The sequence below is a fragment of the Manis pentadactyla genome, chromosome 12, assembly GCF_030020395.1.
Source record: "Manis pentadactyla isolate mManPen7 chromosome 12, mManPen7.hap1, whole genome shotgun sequence".
In the NCBI taxonomy this organism is placed as follows: Eukaryota; Metazoa; Chordata; class Mammalia; order Pholidota; family Manidae; genus Manis; species Manis pentadactyla.
The window spans coordinates 107,767,216-107,782,797 of record NC_080030.1 but is presented as its reverse complement, the minus strand read 5'-3'; the positions used below and the strand labels follow the sequence as shown (position 1 = coordinate 107,782,797).

General features: G+C 46.7%; 1 protein-coding gene across 1 annotated transcript in view; it reads left to right on the top strand.

The window, feature by feature from the left end:
- Positions 1-6,318: 6,318 nt before the first annotated feature.
- The window catches only part of SEC63 (SEC63 homolog, protein translocation regulator), a 57,748-nt gene continuing 48,484 nt past the window's right edge, over positions 6,319-15,582 (top strand). Inside the window, exon 1 of the mRNA XM_036902908.2 lies at positions 6,319-6,561. Within this exon, the coding sequence (XP_036758803.1) occupies positions 6,438-6,561 (124 nt within the window). The 5' untranslated portion in view covers positions 6,319-6,437. The remainder of the gene's footprint in view (positions 6,562-15,582) is intronic.

Sequence of the window (15,582 nt, the reverse complement as noted above, 5' to 3'; positions counted from 1 at the left end):
CAGGTGGTATCTCAGTGTGGTTTTAATTTGCATTTCCTGATGTTTAGCGGTGTGGAGCATCTTTTCATGTGCCTGTTTGCCATTTGTATTTCTTCTTTAGAAGTGTCTGTTCAGGTCCTCGTCCCATTTCTTAATCAAGTTATTTGTGTTTTGGGTATTGAGGCTTGTGAGTTCTTTATATATTTTGGATGTCAACCCCTTATTCTCCCATACCATAGGGTGCCTTTTTGTTCTGCTGATGGTGTCCTTTGCTGTACAGAAGCTTTTTAGTTTGGTGTAGTCCCACTTGTTCATTTTTACTTTTGTTTCCCTTGCCTGAGGAGATGTGTTCAGGAAAAAGGTTGCTCATGTTTATATTCAAGAGATTTTTGTTCTATGTTTTCTTCTATGAATTTTATGGTTTTTTCATGACTTATGTTCAGGTCTTTGATCTATTTCAAGTATACTTTTGTGTATAGAGTTAGACAATAATCCAATTTCATTCTCTTACATGTAGCTGTTCAGTTTTGCCAAAACCAGTTGTTGAAGAGGCTGTCTTTTTCCCCCATTGTATATTCATAGCTCCTTTATCGTATATTAATTGACCATATATGTGTGGGTTTATGTCTGGGCTCTCTATTCTGTTCCTTTGATCTATGGGTCTGTTCTTGTGCCAGTACCAAATTGTTTTGATTATGTGACTTTGTAGTAGAGCTTGAAGTCAGGGAGTGTAATCCCCCGAGCTTTGTTCTTCCTTCTCAGGGTTGCTTTAGCTATTTGGGGTTTTTTGTGGTTCCATCTGAATTTTAGAACTATTTGTTCTAGTTCGTTGAAGAATGCTGTTGGTATTTTGATAGGAATTGCATTGAATCTGTAGATTGCTTTAGGCAGGATGGCCATTTTGACAGTATTAATTCTTCCTATCCATGAGCATGGGATGCCTTTCTACTCATTTGTGTCTGCTTTAATTTATCTCATGAGTGTCTTATAGTTTTCAGAGTAGAGAGGTCTTTCATCTCGTTGGTTAGGTTTATTCATAGGTATTTTATCCTTTTTTGATGCAATTGGAAATGGAGCTATTTTCCTGATTTATCTTTCTGTGAATTCATTGTTAATATATAGGAATGCAACAGATTTCTGTGTATTAATTTTGTATCCTACAATTTTGCTGAATCCAATTATTAGTTCTAATAGTTTTTTGATGGATTCTTTAGGGTTTTCTATGTAAAATATCATGTCATCTGCAAATAGTTACAGTTTAACTTCTTCCTTACCAATGTGGATGCCTTTTATCTCTTTGTGTTGTGGGATTGCCCTGGCTAGGACCTCCAGTACTAAGACATCCCAATTTTTAAAAGGGCAAAGGATTTGGATAGACATGTCTCCAAAGAGGACATTCAAGTGGCCAATAAACATATGATGAGTGCTTAGCATCATTAGTCATTAGGCAGATGCAAAGCAAAACCACAATTAGATACCATTTTCTGCCCACTATGATGGCTAAAATAAAAAAGACAGACAATAACAAATGAGAATGTGATGAAATTGTAACCCTAATACATTGCTGTTGGGGTTGCCAATGCTGCAGCCACTTAGAAAACAGTTTGGCAGTTCCTCAAAATGTGAAACACAGTTAGCAGATGACCCAGCAATTCCACTCCTCTACAGCCAAGAGAATTGAAAACACACATCCACACAAAAACCTGTACATGAATGCTCATAGCAGCGTTGTTCAGCCAAACAGTAGAAACAACCCAAATGTCCATCAACTGACAATTGGATAAACAAAATATGGGATGTCCATTTATTAGAAATATTATTCAGTTAGAAAAAGGAATGAAGTTCTGACACATACTACAATATGGACAAACCTTGAAAACATTATGTGAATTGAAAGAAGCCAGGTACAAAGACCACATGTTATATGATTCCATTCCTATGAGCCTATGAGGTACCCAAAATAGGCAAATCCATAGACACAGAAAGGTTTGTGGTTGCCAGGAGCTAATGGAGGGGAACGGGGAACGGCTGCCAACCGGCACAGAATTTCTTTGTGGGTGATAGAAATGTTCTAAAATTAGATAATGGTGATGGATGCACAACCCTGTGGCTGTGTTGAAAACCACTGAATTATACAGTTTAATAATGACTTTTATGGCATGTGAATACATCTGAAAGCTGTTGTTAAAGGGTGGGGAGGGTCGCTTCTGAAGCAGAATTGTCCGATGCACGGGGCTGCATCACAACAGGAAAAGGGAGGGAGAGACTTCAGGTAAACATAATAGGAACAATCACAACAGCGAGCTGTATGCCCTTCACACTATTTACTGAGTGCTATTAGTGTCTACAGGCTGGGGACACAGAGAAACAAGACACACAAAATCTCCGTCTCCATGGAGACCCTATTCTAACCGGGGAGACAGGCAATAAGCAAATAAGCCAATAGGATGGTGTAGAGTGCTTACTCAGAAAAATAAAGGGTGGGGGCTGAAAAGAGATGGAAAAGGGGGGCGTTATGTTAGTTAAAGAGGCCTTGGAAGCCCTCTACGAGGTGGCATTTGCACACAGACCCAAGCAAAGTGAATTTTGTCCAGCATTTTCCTATGTAGTTTCAACAACCTATGAGGTATATACTACTGTTACCCTCATTCTGCTGAGGAGAAAATGGAGGTAGAGAGCTGTGGGGCTGGTCTTCAAACCTAGGTGTTGTCCTTTCATGACTGTTCAGGGCTCCTTCATGCACATGGAATAATATATGTGGAAGGACCTGGTGGGTGATGACCTCCTGTGCAAATGTAAGTAACTGTAACTATTTTAATATAATCTGATTTGACCTCCATGCCATCCTGTGAGGATAAGGTGTGCACTATTTTGCCATTCTGTAGACACAAACAAACACACCCAATGGCAAAGTGCAACATAAAGCGCCCTGCCAAAGTTCACAAAGTGAGTTGATGGCATATTCAGGACCAGTAGCCATGTGTTCAAAGTTTTGTACTTTTATCTCTTGGGAAGATGAATTCTGCTCTTTTTCTCACCAAGTGTATTTATGACATTAATTATTAGAGGTAAAAAAGGTTTTGTGCTCATAAATGACTCCTGGAATCGCTCCTTCTGTGTCTTCGACTGCCTCGCTCCTCAGGCTCCCTCCTTCTCGTCCCCATCTCCTCCCCATTCCCTGGTTCTTCCAGACGCCCTCGCAGAGGTGCACACCCCAGGAACCAGGGAGGGGCCGTCCGGGCTCCACATTCCTCTTAGTTAACACAGGGAAGAGGCACTTATCCTCTTAACAGAATGAGACCCGATCATTGGCTGTCAGGATAGAGTCAAAGTGCAGTTCCTGGGAGAAATATGGATTTCTTAGGTGACTGCACAGGTTTGAAAAATTACTCTTCAAGGTGATGCAAGATGCTTGGTTTTAGATGCTCCAGGTCAGAGGGAATCAGCAACAGCCCCAATGTAAGACGCAGTGAGGACAATGGGTAGCATTTATTCTTCCCTATATCCCCGGGGCCAGAGCTCAGCCCTTTGCTGGCCATGGTGGGCCAAAGCCAGGGGTTGTGCAACTGTGAGATTTCAGAAAACCCCACAGTTGGGATTTGGCTTCCGAATGGTGCATGTGGGCAAAGGGGCTGATTAGGGGCCTGAGGATAATTACCTTAACTAGCCACCTCCCACCTCCCATCCTCTGTAAAGCTGGGTTCTGACTTCTTTCCTGAAACTTTGAGAAAATTACCACTTAAACCTTCTGTAAGGGTTGAAGATAAATAATTTGGGAAACCTCGCATCTTCTGCTTCATCTAAGAGATGCACATTCCTGTTAACCTATCAAGGATTTGTGGTGTACTTTTTGCCTTCTCTTCTCTTTCTCTGTCCCTGCTTGAGTTCAGATTAGGACACCTTCATTTGACACCTGCAGGTAAGAAGTGGGTCACAGTAGCCGTAACACTGTTTGTACAACAGTTACCATGACAGCCAGATAGCCACTCACTTATTCCAGTTTATGGATTGGAGAAGCATCTCTGTCTGAAGACCAGGGATGCCCCATCGCTAGTTTGGAACCTGGGTCTGCAGGCCCTGCCACACACAGTGGCACTTTTTGCCCGAAATGGAACTTTTTCTTCTCTTTGCCATTTTTATCCTCACCCGTGGGCCATTATATTAGTGATATAGTTGTAGAATTTGCATATTAAGTCTAGATTCCTTATTCTGATCTTCCTTTACAAATGGGCCCTGTCATTATCATTTTAATTCCATAACTGGGTGACTGCAGGGCCATAGCAGAGACTCAGGTACTCTAATAAGAGGGTGCAGCCTGGTGGCCCTCTTTGCCTTGTGGCTGTTGGCATTCACGGACGTGCATCAGAATTGAGGGGCCCCATGGGTAAAATACTTGAACCCTGTCCACAGCTGGGCTTAAGACATATACAGACATGTCTGATAAACTGGGGTTCCCAGGTGGAAGCCAGGTTTCTGGGAAAGTGCAATGGTAAGTACAAGGGATCTGGTGCAGGGAGCAGGAGAGGCAGTGGTCGCAAAGGGGAAATTCTCCGTCCAGGAGTCAGGCCGCCTGGGTTCCCAACTCACCATTGCTTCCCCCTGTGTGTCCCTGGGTGTGTCTTCATCTCCCTAAACCTCCTTGTCCTCATGTGAAAATGGGTGCAGTTTTAGTTCCCACGTCACAGGGCTGCTGGAGGCTGTGGTCAGCTAGCATGTGTAAAGCACTAGGCACGTGCTCCTGCTCACAGTGATACGCGCTCGAGCATGGAGGAGCCGGTAGTGAGCAGTTCTGGGCCGGGGGAGGCGGGCCCTGGAACCTCCACATCACTTGTGTGCCCTGGAGAGAAGATGCCTCTGGACGTGAGCAGCTTCTGTGCTTGTCTGGTGCTCAAGAATCCTTTCTGCGACCTTTGCCACTGGCCCCTTTGTCCCCAGCTTCAGAGAACATTCTCCTGCCATCACCAAACCCTTGACAAATGACACGATAATACCAGGGTATAGTCTTTTTGGAAGAACAATGACGTGGGTTTCAACAATCAGATGCAATGGCTCCAGCATTTAGGCGGTGGCAGCGGTTGTGATGAGACTGGACAGTGACCCCTCCGGGTCCTGTTATAGCTGAGCCTGGAGGGTGATGACCCAGTCGTGGCAGAGAGCAACGGGCAAGACCAAAATGCGCATACAAGGGTCCTGCTCTAGTGGAGCCCGGAGCCGGTTTCAGGACCAACCAGTGTCTGAGGCGAGGCGGTGTTCGGGCGCCTCGGCCCGAGAGGATCACATCGCTGCGCTGACTGCACAGTCCTCTTCCCCTCACGCCTGTTTTGTTTTTTCCCTTCTATTAAGGTCTTTGAAAACTTTATACAGAGAAAACGATTTTCTGGAATTTCCTTTCAAAATGGGTGGAGAGGACATTTGAAATGAGAGAATACAGGTGGACGTAACCGACTATAAAGGGAAGTATGGCTGCTGATAATAAATAGTGGTTTCGGGGCCGTGAAGTACGAGGTGACCCACGGCCAGACTTCTGGAAGGCCTACTGAAAGGACCTTAGTAAACTAGTCTTAAGATGAGCCCCGGCAAATGCAGGCGTAATGGGTGGCCGCGGCTTGTCGCGCAGCTCTCCCTGGGAGAAGGCTCTTCCCGGTGGCTCCCCCCCAGGCGCCCGACCCTCCGCGCCGCGGGCCTGCCTCCACCCAGGGGGCCTCGGGGGACCCGCCGCCGCCCGCAGGGCTGCCCCGCGCGGAGCCCAGGGCCCCAGGGGCGGCGCTGCCCCGGGCGCAGCTCCCCGCGGCCGCTCAGGTGCAGCCCGGCGGTTCGCTGTGATGAATCCGGCCTCGCGACGTGGGGAAGAACTCGCCGGGCACCCTGAGCTCCGGGGCGGCAGGTCCCCACCTCGGCCGGGCCGGGGGTCTCCGCCTGCAAAGGGCGCCGCGGAGACGGCGGCCTTCCGGAGCGAACTGCTCTGCGCGCCGACTACGACAAAACCGCCGCTCCCCGCGGCGCCGCCTTGGTTCCCGCGCGGAGCTGGAGGCGCGGGTGCCGACCTCCGGGGTCGACAGCGCGAGGGCGGCACTCACGGAAGGCAGAGCAGGAAGAGGACTTCCGGGACTCCCCGGCTGAGGGCGGGCCCGGGGAGGACTAGCCCTCGGGGGCGGGGCCGCGGCCTGGGGGCGGGACGGAGGCGGGGCCTCGCCGAGTTCCACGGCTGCGCGTGCCACGTCTCCCTTAAGCGCCCTCGTCGAGGCGCGGCGGGGGAGGGAAAAGTCAGCGGGGCGGCCGCTATCTCTTCTCGCGAGAGCTGGCGGCGGCGGCGGCGTGTCCGTGCGAGTAGCGTGGGGGCGGGGAGCAGAGGCGGCGCGGCGGCGTCCGAGCTGCGCCACACGGGGCCGGCGCCGGGTGCTGGGCGCGGAGCGGGGTCGTGGCGGCGGTGCGGGGCGGGAGGCGGCGGAGGGGGCGCCATGGCGGGGCAGCAGTTCCAGTACGATGACAGCGGGAACACCTTCTTCTACTTCCTCACCTCCTTCGTGGGGCTCATCGTGATCCCGGCCACATACTACCTCTGGCCCCGGGACCAGAATGCCGGTGAGTCCCGCCGGCGGCCGCCCGCCGCCCGCGCAGGCCCCGTCCCTCGGCCCGGCCCGGCCCGCCGCGACCTCCGGCTGCGCCCCGCCGGCCTCCCCCGTGGTCTCGCCCCGCACCTTGCCTCCCATTGTTCCGGACGCCCCGTGCCGCCTCCTGCCCCTTTGTCCGCCGCGGGGTGTATGGGGTGTTTGTCTCTGGCGGGAGCGGGATGGGGATCGGGGGCGAGAGGGGCTGTCGAGGAAGCCGGGCGTGCCGGCGCGGTCCGGGCCCCGGGCCGTGGCCTCTTCCCGATGCCCGCCGCCCCGTTGCGGTGTGGCCGCCGCGCTGCGGGGCGCCGTCCGAGGCGGGGGGCCTGTGCGGGACTCCGGCTGAGCTCACCAGCAGCCCTCACCCCGTTCCTTTTTCATGTGTTCGCTCACCCTGTGGGGGCTGGAGGCAGTGCCGTTATTCCCCTTAGCAGAAGTAGATAGGCCTTTCCGTATTTCCTTTTCTTTGGACTTCACCGTTTATGCTGGAAAAAGTGCAAGTTGAAGGATTGAGTCTTGCGGGTAGTTCCTCTTGTAGGTAGGTGTGAGGTGGCCGGTCCATTTGTTTTTAGTTCCAAGTGTTCACATGAAGCAGCATGGGCTGAGATCACAGAATCCAGATTCTTTTCAAGGTGTTTGATGTGGCCCCTCTCCCAGGACATGTGGCAAGTGATATTCTTAAAGCTGATGGAATTGCAGGGCTTCAGTAGGTTATTTATGGTGGTGTTAACAGTAACAAGTAGGTTTTGAGTATTGACATTTAGGGAAAGCCTATTTCACAAGAACTATGGCAACTTGATTAAATATCTTCTCTCAGGTTGGGTGTGGTAGGGGTCTAGGTTGTCCAGGTAATAAATACACTGTACTTTGGGGAAATTGGTGCCAATGAGGCATTGATCAGGTCAGAACTTGTTACGCTTTAAGACTGATTCAGTGCTCTGTAAAATAAAATTCTTGAGTTACATGATTAAATTGAATTGAGGATAAATAACAAAGGATTCCATCTTCTTTTGTCCATTTGACAGTAAGTTTAAATATCCATTAGGTGCAAAAATTTGCCCTTCAGTTACTAATTTTCTCATTTAGTGGCAATTTATGAAAATTGGATTTTGGACTGTTGTGCCTTCTTTTTCTAAGTACTTAAGTTGTCTGGGTTCTTTGAACAGTGACTGCACACAAATGGTCAAGTCCTCATATTGTATTGGTTTCCCTTATCCATAAAACATTGGCCGTTCTAATCATCTTGAGTTAAAAGAGTGCACCGATCTGTATAGTAGTTTATTTTCACTTATCACCCATTTGTGTGTGCAGTTGGTTGTGTGGAAGACAAAAAGGTTTTGGGAGAGCAGGTAGGTTTGGTTAGAGTGTTTTTCTAGAAGCTGTTCCGATTTCAAAAATAAGTCATATTAATCTACACTGGATTTGTGAAATGTGAAACTCATAGTTTCATGGTAGGTTTTGTGTCATAAAATTTGCCTGATATCTTATAAGCAAGTCGTATTTGAGCCCCTTCAGTATACAGCTGGTCTTTGGAAAAGCGGTAGGGTGTTAATATTGGCTATTTATAAATCATGGACTTCAAATGTTACTTTACATAAAAATACAATGAAGTAGGTACTATTTTTATCATCTCCATCCTTACGGGATGAAGAAACGGGAGTTTGAGAAGTTAAGTAGCTTGTGGCGGAGCCTGGCCTGCTTAGCCTGCAAGCCCTCTCTTGTGTCCATATTGCTGGATAGAAAGGCGTCCTTCTTGTCTGGCGCTCTGCTCAAGACTTGCCTTGGTCAGTAAACGTGCATGTAGGAATGTATTTGTTTGATCTTGCCCAAAGCTGCATTGTGAAACTTAGGGTGGAAATTGGTGGACACCACTTGGACTTTATGTGTATCTGCCATAGCTTGAGTTGTGTCACAGTGGTGTTAGAAGGGTGTTTTTATCATGGTGACACCAAGTTGCTGTGTCTTGAATATCAAAGAGAGATCTTGAAATACAGCTTCACCCAAAGCCCTGAAAAAGGAAGTTTTTTTCAGATGTTTGTAGCAAAATAATTTGGTGACTTGTACTGACAGGCTGCTTCAATCTTTATTCATCTCACTTAGAAAATAGTCATATTTTGCTGTTGGAATATTAATTCAGTTTTTGGTGCCCTTTTAGACCCTGGATTGCTGGTTAGGGTAGAAACACTGTATTAACTTTCTAAAATATGAAAAATTCTGAAATAAATCTGTTCTCAAGTGTTTTGAATAAAGGATGTGGACCTGTAGTAGTATTTTTGAATAACACAACAGGGTATTTTAATATTTAATTTTGAAGCTTATTTGGTTTTCCTGTGAAACTGTAAGTAGCCAAGTACAAAAATGTAAGCGAGTGAATTCAGAGCACTTAGGGAAATTTTGACTTTTCAGGGATAGACTCTGTATTGAGTCATGAAAAGATTTCTTGAAATTAATTTTTTTCTTTAATTGAAGTACAGTTGACATAAAATATTAGTTTCAGGTGTACAACATAGTAACTGGACAATTATATACATTGCAAAATATGCACTATGATGAGATAGTTGCCATTTGACAATATTACTGACTATATTCCCTGTGCTGCATTTTTCATTGCCCTGACTTATATGGTAGTTTGTAACTCTTCCTCCTATTCATTCATTTTGAGCCCCTCATATCTTTCTTACTCTCTTGGTTGTTTGCAAATTGGCTGACTTGATTTTTTCAGATCATTATGGACAAAAGCCTGCAATGAAGAAATAGCAGAGGATGTGTTAGTGGTTCTCAGCCCTGGCTACACATGAGAATCACTTGGGAAGTTTTTAAAAACTTACACCCCTCCCCAGATACTCTCTGATTTAGTTGGTCTGGAGTGGGCACTGTGACTGTTTTTTTTTTAAAGGTCCTTGTGTGATTGTAAATTGTAGCTAGGTTTGAGAAGCGCTGCTAGGAGAACTTCCGTAGGAGTGGTCTTTTGCTGGAGCTGCTATTTTGGGAGGTGGTATAAATGTTTTGATATGTGCTCTTTGCTTAAAAAAACAAGACAAAACAACCCTAACATTTTAGTCTTTGTTTTACAAAGCTAGAAGCACTTACTGTAGAATAGTGCTGTATGTTCTTATAATTCAAAGTCAAATGTGTTTGTTAAAACAGCTTTAATAGTATAGGTTTACAATATTTGACATGAGAAAATAACTGCTTGTAATTAGAATTTCAGATAATCACAAGCATGCTTTTATTTTTTCCAACGGTTAAGGGCTATAATCCTTTGAAATGAGATGAAATATATTATTAGTTTTTCCAAGTTTTTGTTTTTTGAGTCATTGATCTTTTTCAAAACTGCTTGGTTTTGAAACCTGGATCTACTGCTTACTGTGTGATCTTAGCAAGTTATTTAACTTCTATGTGTTTTAGTTACTCATTTATAAATTAGAGACAGTAGCTATCTGTTTCATAGGATTCAAATGAGGTTTAAACTAATAGATACATGTCAAGTGTTTAGAAGAGTGTCTGGCACATAGTGAGGCTGTTGCTCCCACTCTTTTTGCTGGTTACATAGGCTTTCTGGGACAATTTGATTTGTCACTTAAGTACTCAGATTTTCTTTCCCTTGTTTGAAAGGCTTAATCAAACTTTTTAAAACTACGTTTCTTTTTTTTCCTTGCTCCCTGTCAAACAGTGTACAGGTGATTCAGTTCTCTGACTTGGAAATGCTAGTAGGAGTCCACTTTTAGTGCTTAGAGCATAGAAAGAAAGCTCTTGATTTTTGCCCAGGTAGAAGTTTTGGGCTTAAGTTTCAGCCTACTCCCTACTTAGTTATTTCTGAACTCTCAGCCTGCTGTTCTCGGGATATATGGTAACCTGCCTCCCTACCCAAGAAGTGATTATGAAAAGAAAAGGAATAAATGCATGTAAACATGTTTTCAAAACTAAAGGCATTGTAAATTCCTTCATGAGCAGATATTTATAGAGCATTAACTTTGTGCTAGATGCTGTTTTTAGGTGGTGGGTCAGAGTTTTTAAGTGATAACTTTTTCTTAATAAGTTGCATGTATTCACTGCAGAGAAGCACAGAAGAACAGAACAAAAGTTGCTTGTAATTCCACCATGAAAATCACCCAGAAGTGATTAAACATTTTGTGTCTGTATCTCTCCTTTTTCCCCCGTGGGGAAGACTTTAGATATGTGCTTCCTCTGGCAGGGAGGGCTCTGCATCCCCCCAACACAGAGACGGGTAAGTGTGATCCTCCTCATCTCAGCCTTGCTGCCGCTCTTTGTTCACTAGCCTCAGGGTGGTAGTGCTGACAGCATTCACAGTAGCACTCTGAGCTAGACTCCTGTATTATTTCAATTTTATTCATGAGAAAACTGGGTCCTAGAGGAGGCTGCCAACTTGCCTGAAACCATATAGCTGCTAGGTGGATGGAAGCTCGGGTGTTGGGCCCAGTCTGTCATACGCCAGAGCTTCTCTTCTTAGCCACTACGCAGTACTGCCTGCTGTAATTAATACGACATATTATAGTAAGTATTAAAACCGCAAGTGGAAGTGCTGTGGGAGCGTAGAGGAAGGTGTGAGCAGCTCTGTTTCGGGCTTTTGGACTTCTACGCAGAGGAGGTGATTTGAGATAAGTCTTAAAAGGTAAGTGGGAGAAGTGGATTTTAGATGTAAGGGAAAGAATGTGCCAAGATGTGGAGACTATAGTGAGTGGTAAAGATTTAAGGATTAAAGTGATTGCCAGTTAGCGCATCAGTCATTTTAGGAAGTTTATACTTCACTCTGTAAGTTACTGGGTAAACATTGGAGGTTTCTAAGTAGGGCAGTGACTGGTCAGTTTTGCTTTTGGGGAGCATTGCGTGGAGAATGGTTTGGTGGAAGGGAGTGCGGTGAGAGGAGGTGGTGGCTGGGTGGGGAAAAGCTAGATGGAGAAAGTCTTATTTCAGAGGTTTGTTTTTCCATTAAGGTGTCAGGATGTAGGGGGGTGGGCAGGTTAGAAAGAATTCTAAGGTAGGTTGGGCTGTTTGTGGAATATATAGTCTTCCTAAGACCTCCGATTTTAAGGGATATTGGAGAGCTGAGAAGTCTGAATTGTTTTGAAATAAAGTCATTCCCTCTGTGTTTTATCCTGAGAGCAAGGGGTATCAGACCTGTCGCATGTGTACCCTCAAGTCCTCTGCAGTGGAGGAAGCTAACTGGGAGCCTGGCAGTCTGAACTATGGTACAACACTTAAGCTTTAAAGTTGTGGTTTCAAAGCTGGATCACTAAGTGTACTATGTAAAATTGTTTTTGTTTAAAGGTCATATTGCATACTCGCTTGATCTTGGAGGCCCTGAAAAACACAGATAGGCTAACGTTCATTTTCTCAGATGCCTTTGTTGTTGGGCAGTCCAATTTGGGGAGATATTCCTGTGCTCTAGGGGAGACCTCAGCCTGGGAGGGGGTTCTTCTCACCTCCGACTGAGAAAGGATCCAGAGCAGGTTGGGCAGGTACAAGCGCAGAGTAGTTTTAGGAGGTGGAAGCACACACTCGAGGAGCAGTGCACACGCGCCCCAGAGGTGCACCACCCAGTGCTCAGGAGCGCAGATGCCCCATGGAGGGGCGGCTCCTGAGACGAGCTGCACAGTGGGCGTCAGGCTGGGTGGGCTTATAGCTGGAGTTTAAGCAGGGGGTAGAATATTCACCAGGACAGATGGGGTTTTCTTGGAGAAGGGAGAGGATTTCCAGGGAATAGTGTGACACCCTCTTTTTGTCCTTAGATGACCTCCCTCAGATCTGCCTTGGGGCCAAGGGGTGTGACTTTCCGTGTGCTGATGCGTGTGTAATGTGCTCTGAGGCAAAGTCAGGGTCCCTGCCCCTTGTTTGAACCAGTCAGTTGTGTCAGGTCTTTTGCCAGCAGGCCTCAGAAAACCCAATGTTTTGCAGAGAGAAGGATTTAACTTCAGGAGGCTGCCCAGGGCGACCTTAGGCAGGGCTCACACCTGTCTCCCTGACCTCAGGTGGGGTACAGAATCTATGCAGGTGGCTGATGCATTTTAGCAGGGGCTGGTGTAATTAAAAGGGTTGGGGCAAAACTTTTCTCCTGTACCTGTGTAGCATGTTAACACGTTACTGCATACACCGTGTGTTCGAAAATGGCTAAGTCTGCCCAGAGGTGGATGTGTTAGTATGGTAATGAGGAAGAGGTAAGTAACCCCAGGTCATCTGAACCTGTTTCTTGGAAGACGCAGATGAGGGTGGTGGCCTTGTCCAGTTTGACCTGGTCTGCTCTGAGTGAGGCTGGCTCCAAGGGTCCTGCAAAATGACTCGTGGCTTCTTTGTCTTAGAAAAGAGAACAGAGAGCTGTCATGAATTTTAACAATGCTGTGAGCAATGGGCTGGAAATGACATTTGGCTTTTTAATTAAAAGACTGTGGTTTCACATCTATACCTACTTCTTTGGTGATCTCATCCAGTCTCATGGTTTTAAATACCATCTATGTGAGGAGGATTCCCAAATTTATATTTCCGGTTTAGAGCTCTTCCCTTAACTCCAGACTTCCGTATATGTAAGTGCCCGGTTCACATTTGCATTTGGCTAATAGCCATCTTAATATGCACAAAACGGGTAGGATTTCTGTCTTCCCTCTCATCAGTTGTTCAGGCAAGAATTCTTGGAGATGCTTGGAGTCATTCTTGTGTCATACACTGCCCCATATTCTACCCCCAGACTGTCATCATACCTATTTAGGTAACTGTAATATTTAATACTTAGATACCCAAAAAACAAGAAGCATTGTATATGTCTAATTTTAGGACAGTAGGTATTTAATAGTGTCTTTATTAACTTGTTTATTAGCAGTCATTAAGTTGACTGTTGGCTCCCTGTCGGCTCCACCTCCACATTGCATCCGGCCTGACCATTTCTCCTTACTCCACCGCAGCCGCCGTCGTCTCCCTGGTTTACCGCCTGGATTGTCACTAGCCTCCTCCCTAGTCTCCTTGTTTCTGCCCTTGCTCCGGGCACCATGTTTTCAAAATAGTAATGGAGTGATCCTTTCAGCATGGAGGCCAGCCCATGTCAGCCTTCTGCGGGGAGCCCTTGAGGACTCTCCATGTTGGTCACTGCAGAGCTTAAGTCTTCAGTGCCCTGTGAGGTCCTTGGAGCCCTGGACTTCATTTCTAACTTCTCTCCCTCGTGCTCCTTCCTACCCCCCTGCTGATCTGAGACCCCCCCCTCCCCAGGCCGCGCCTCCCACCTGCTGGTCTTAGAGACCCCCCCCCAGGCCCCGCCTTTCTCCTGGCCTTTGGGGTTGCTGCTCCCTTTGCTTGGGGCACTTTTCCTCAGGACGCCCGGCATATTCTGTGTTTCCTTTCCCAAATGCCGTCTTTCCACTGATGTCTTGCTTGAGCACCCGGTTTAAAGTTGTGATATGTCTTTCTACCTATAAGAAAGCTCTTCCTTTTTTTCTACTTTCTCTTCTTGGCACTTACTATCTCCTAATGTGCCATACAGCTTACTTATTTTATTTATCACTCTCTCCTGAACTGGTGTATACAGTCTGTGATAGCAGGGGTTTTTGTTTTCTGCTGTTTACTAAGTGTCCAGAAAAGCCTTGGCACATAGTAGGTGCTCACCAGGTATCTGTTTAATAAGAAAGTTATTGTCTACAAATATTTATGTGGTGCCTGCTGTTACTGGGCAGGGGACTGTGAAGTTCTTTGGTTCTTGTCTTCTTGAAGGGAAGAAGCCCGTCAAGAGACCCGATAGAGAGTTAAAGCTGCAAAGGGGTTTTTATTTAGCGGGAGGAAAGTACACTGCGGCACAGGCCGACCCTGAGGCTGGTAGCCACCTGCTAGGTTTTATGTAGTGCGTTTTTATGAGAGTTTATTTGGTTTCCTCCTTACCATTTTGTCATTTTCGCACCATGCTTTGGATCTGCCTTCATTCCTCATTTTCGGCCTCTTTCTCAAGTTTATATTCATTATCTTTCCAGTGAGCCCCTAAGCAAAACCCAGGGCGGGGCCCGGCTGCAGCCTAAATGATACTATGATATTTTGGTGGCCTCGGGCGTTCGCGGACAAAGCCTTCCCTAAGCGCACAAAATTGGGAAAGCCCCAGTGACCTGAGTCCTTCATTGGTCACTTTGTGCTGGACCTCATGGGGGTTGGGCCCAGGGGAGGGGGCGGCCCTGGGCGCGGACTGCGTGGGGCCTGGGTGTCCCGCCCTCCTCTCCGCTCTCTCCTCCTGCTCGGGGCTGGGCGGCCGCCTGTGTGGACACCGCTGTTCTCCCGGTGCCCGGGAGGGCCGAGGGCATTTCTTATGGATGAGGTACCATCTCTGCCCTGGAGAGTTTGTGTATGGATGAGTAGGAATTGGTTTTAGAATTGGTTGCTGAAGAATGGGGGTGCCATTCACAGAAACTGATGACAAGAACGTAAAGTCCTACTTCCTTTTTTTAGGGAGCTATAATTGTTAAAAAATTTAAACCTACTAATTCCACTTCTGGGACTAATTCCACTACTTAGAGGATGATATTACTTACTGTAATTTATAAAAAGTGTATGTTTGGTCATTCAGATGAACAAAGCATATTTCTTGTATATATTTGGTCTTTGTCCACACAGTTCCTGGCTCACAGCTCCCGAAACTCTTGGAATTTTCTAAGCCGAGAGTGAGAAAGGTGTCTTTTGTTATGTTAAGAGAGACGACTTTTGGAAACACCTCTGAGGTTGGTGGCCGGCTGCCTGGAGCACCCACCTTGCGGTTGGAGAGAGGGCTGGAGGCTTACTCGCTCATGCCTCTGTAATGATGCCTCCGTGGAAGCCCGAAGGGCAGTGTGCGGGGAGCCTCCGGGGTGGCGGGCGCTTGGAGAGCGGTGCCCTGGGGGGCATGGGATCGCTGCGCCCCCGCCTCCCCTTGCCCTGTGCCTGTCTCCTATCTGGCTGCATTGCAGCCTGTCTAATAAAGTGGTAATCTAGTCAGTAAAATGTTTCTCCAAATTCTGTGAGCCACTCTAGCAAA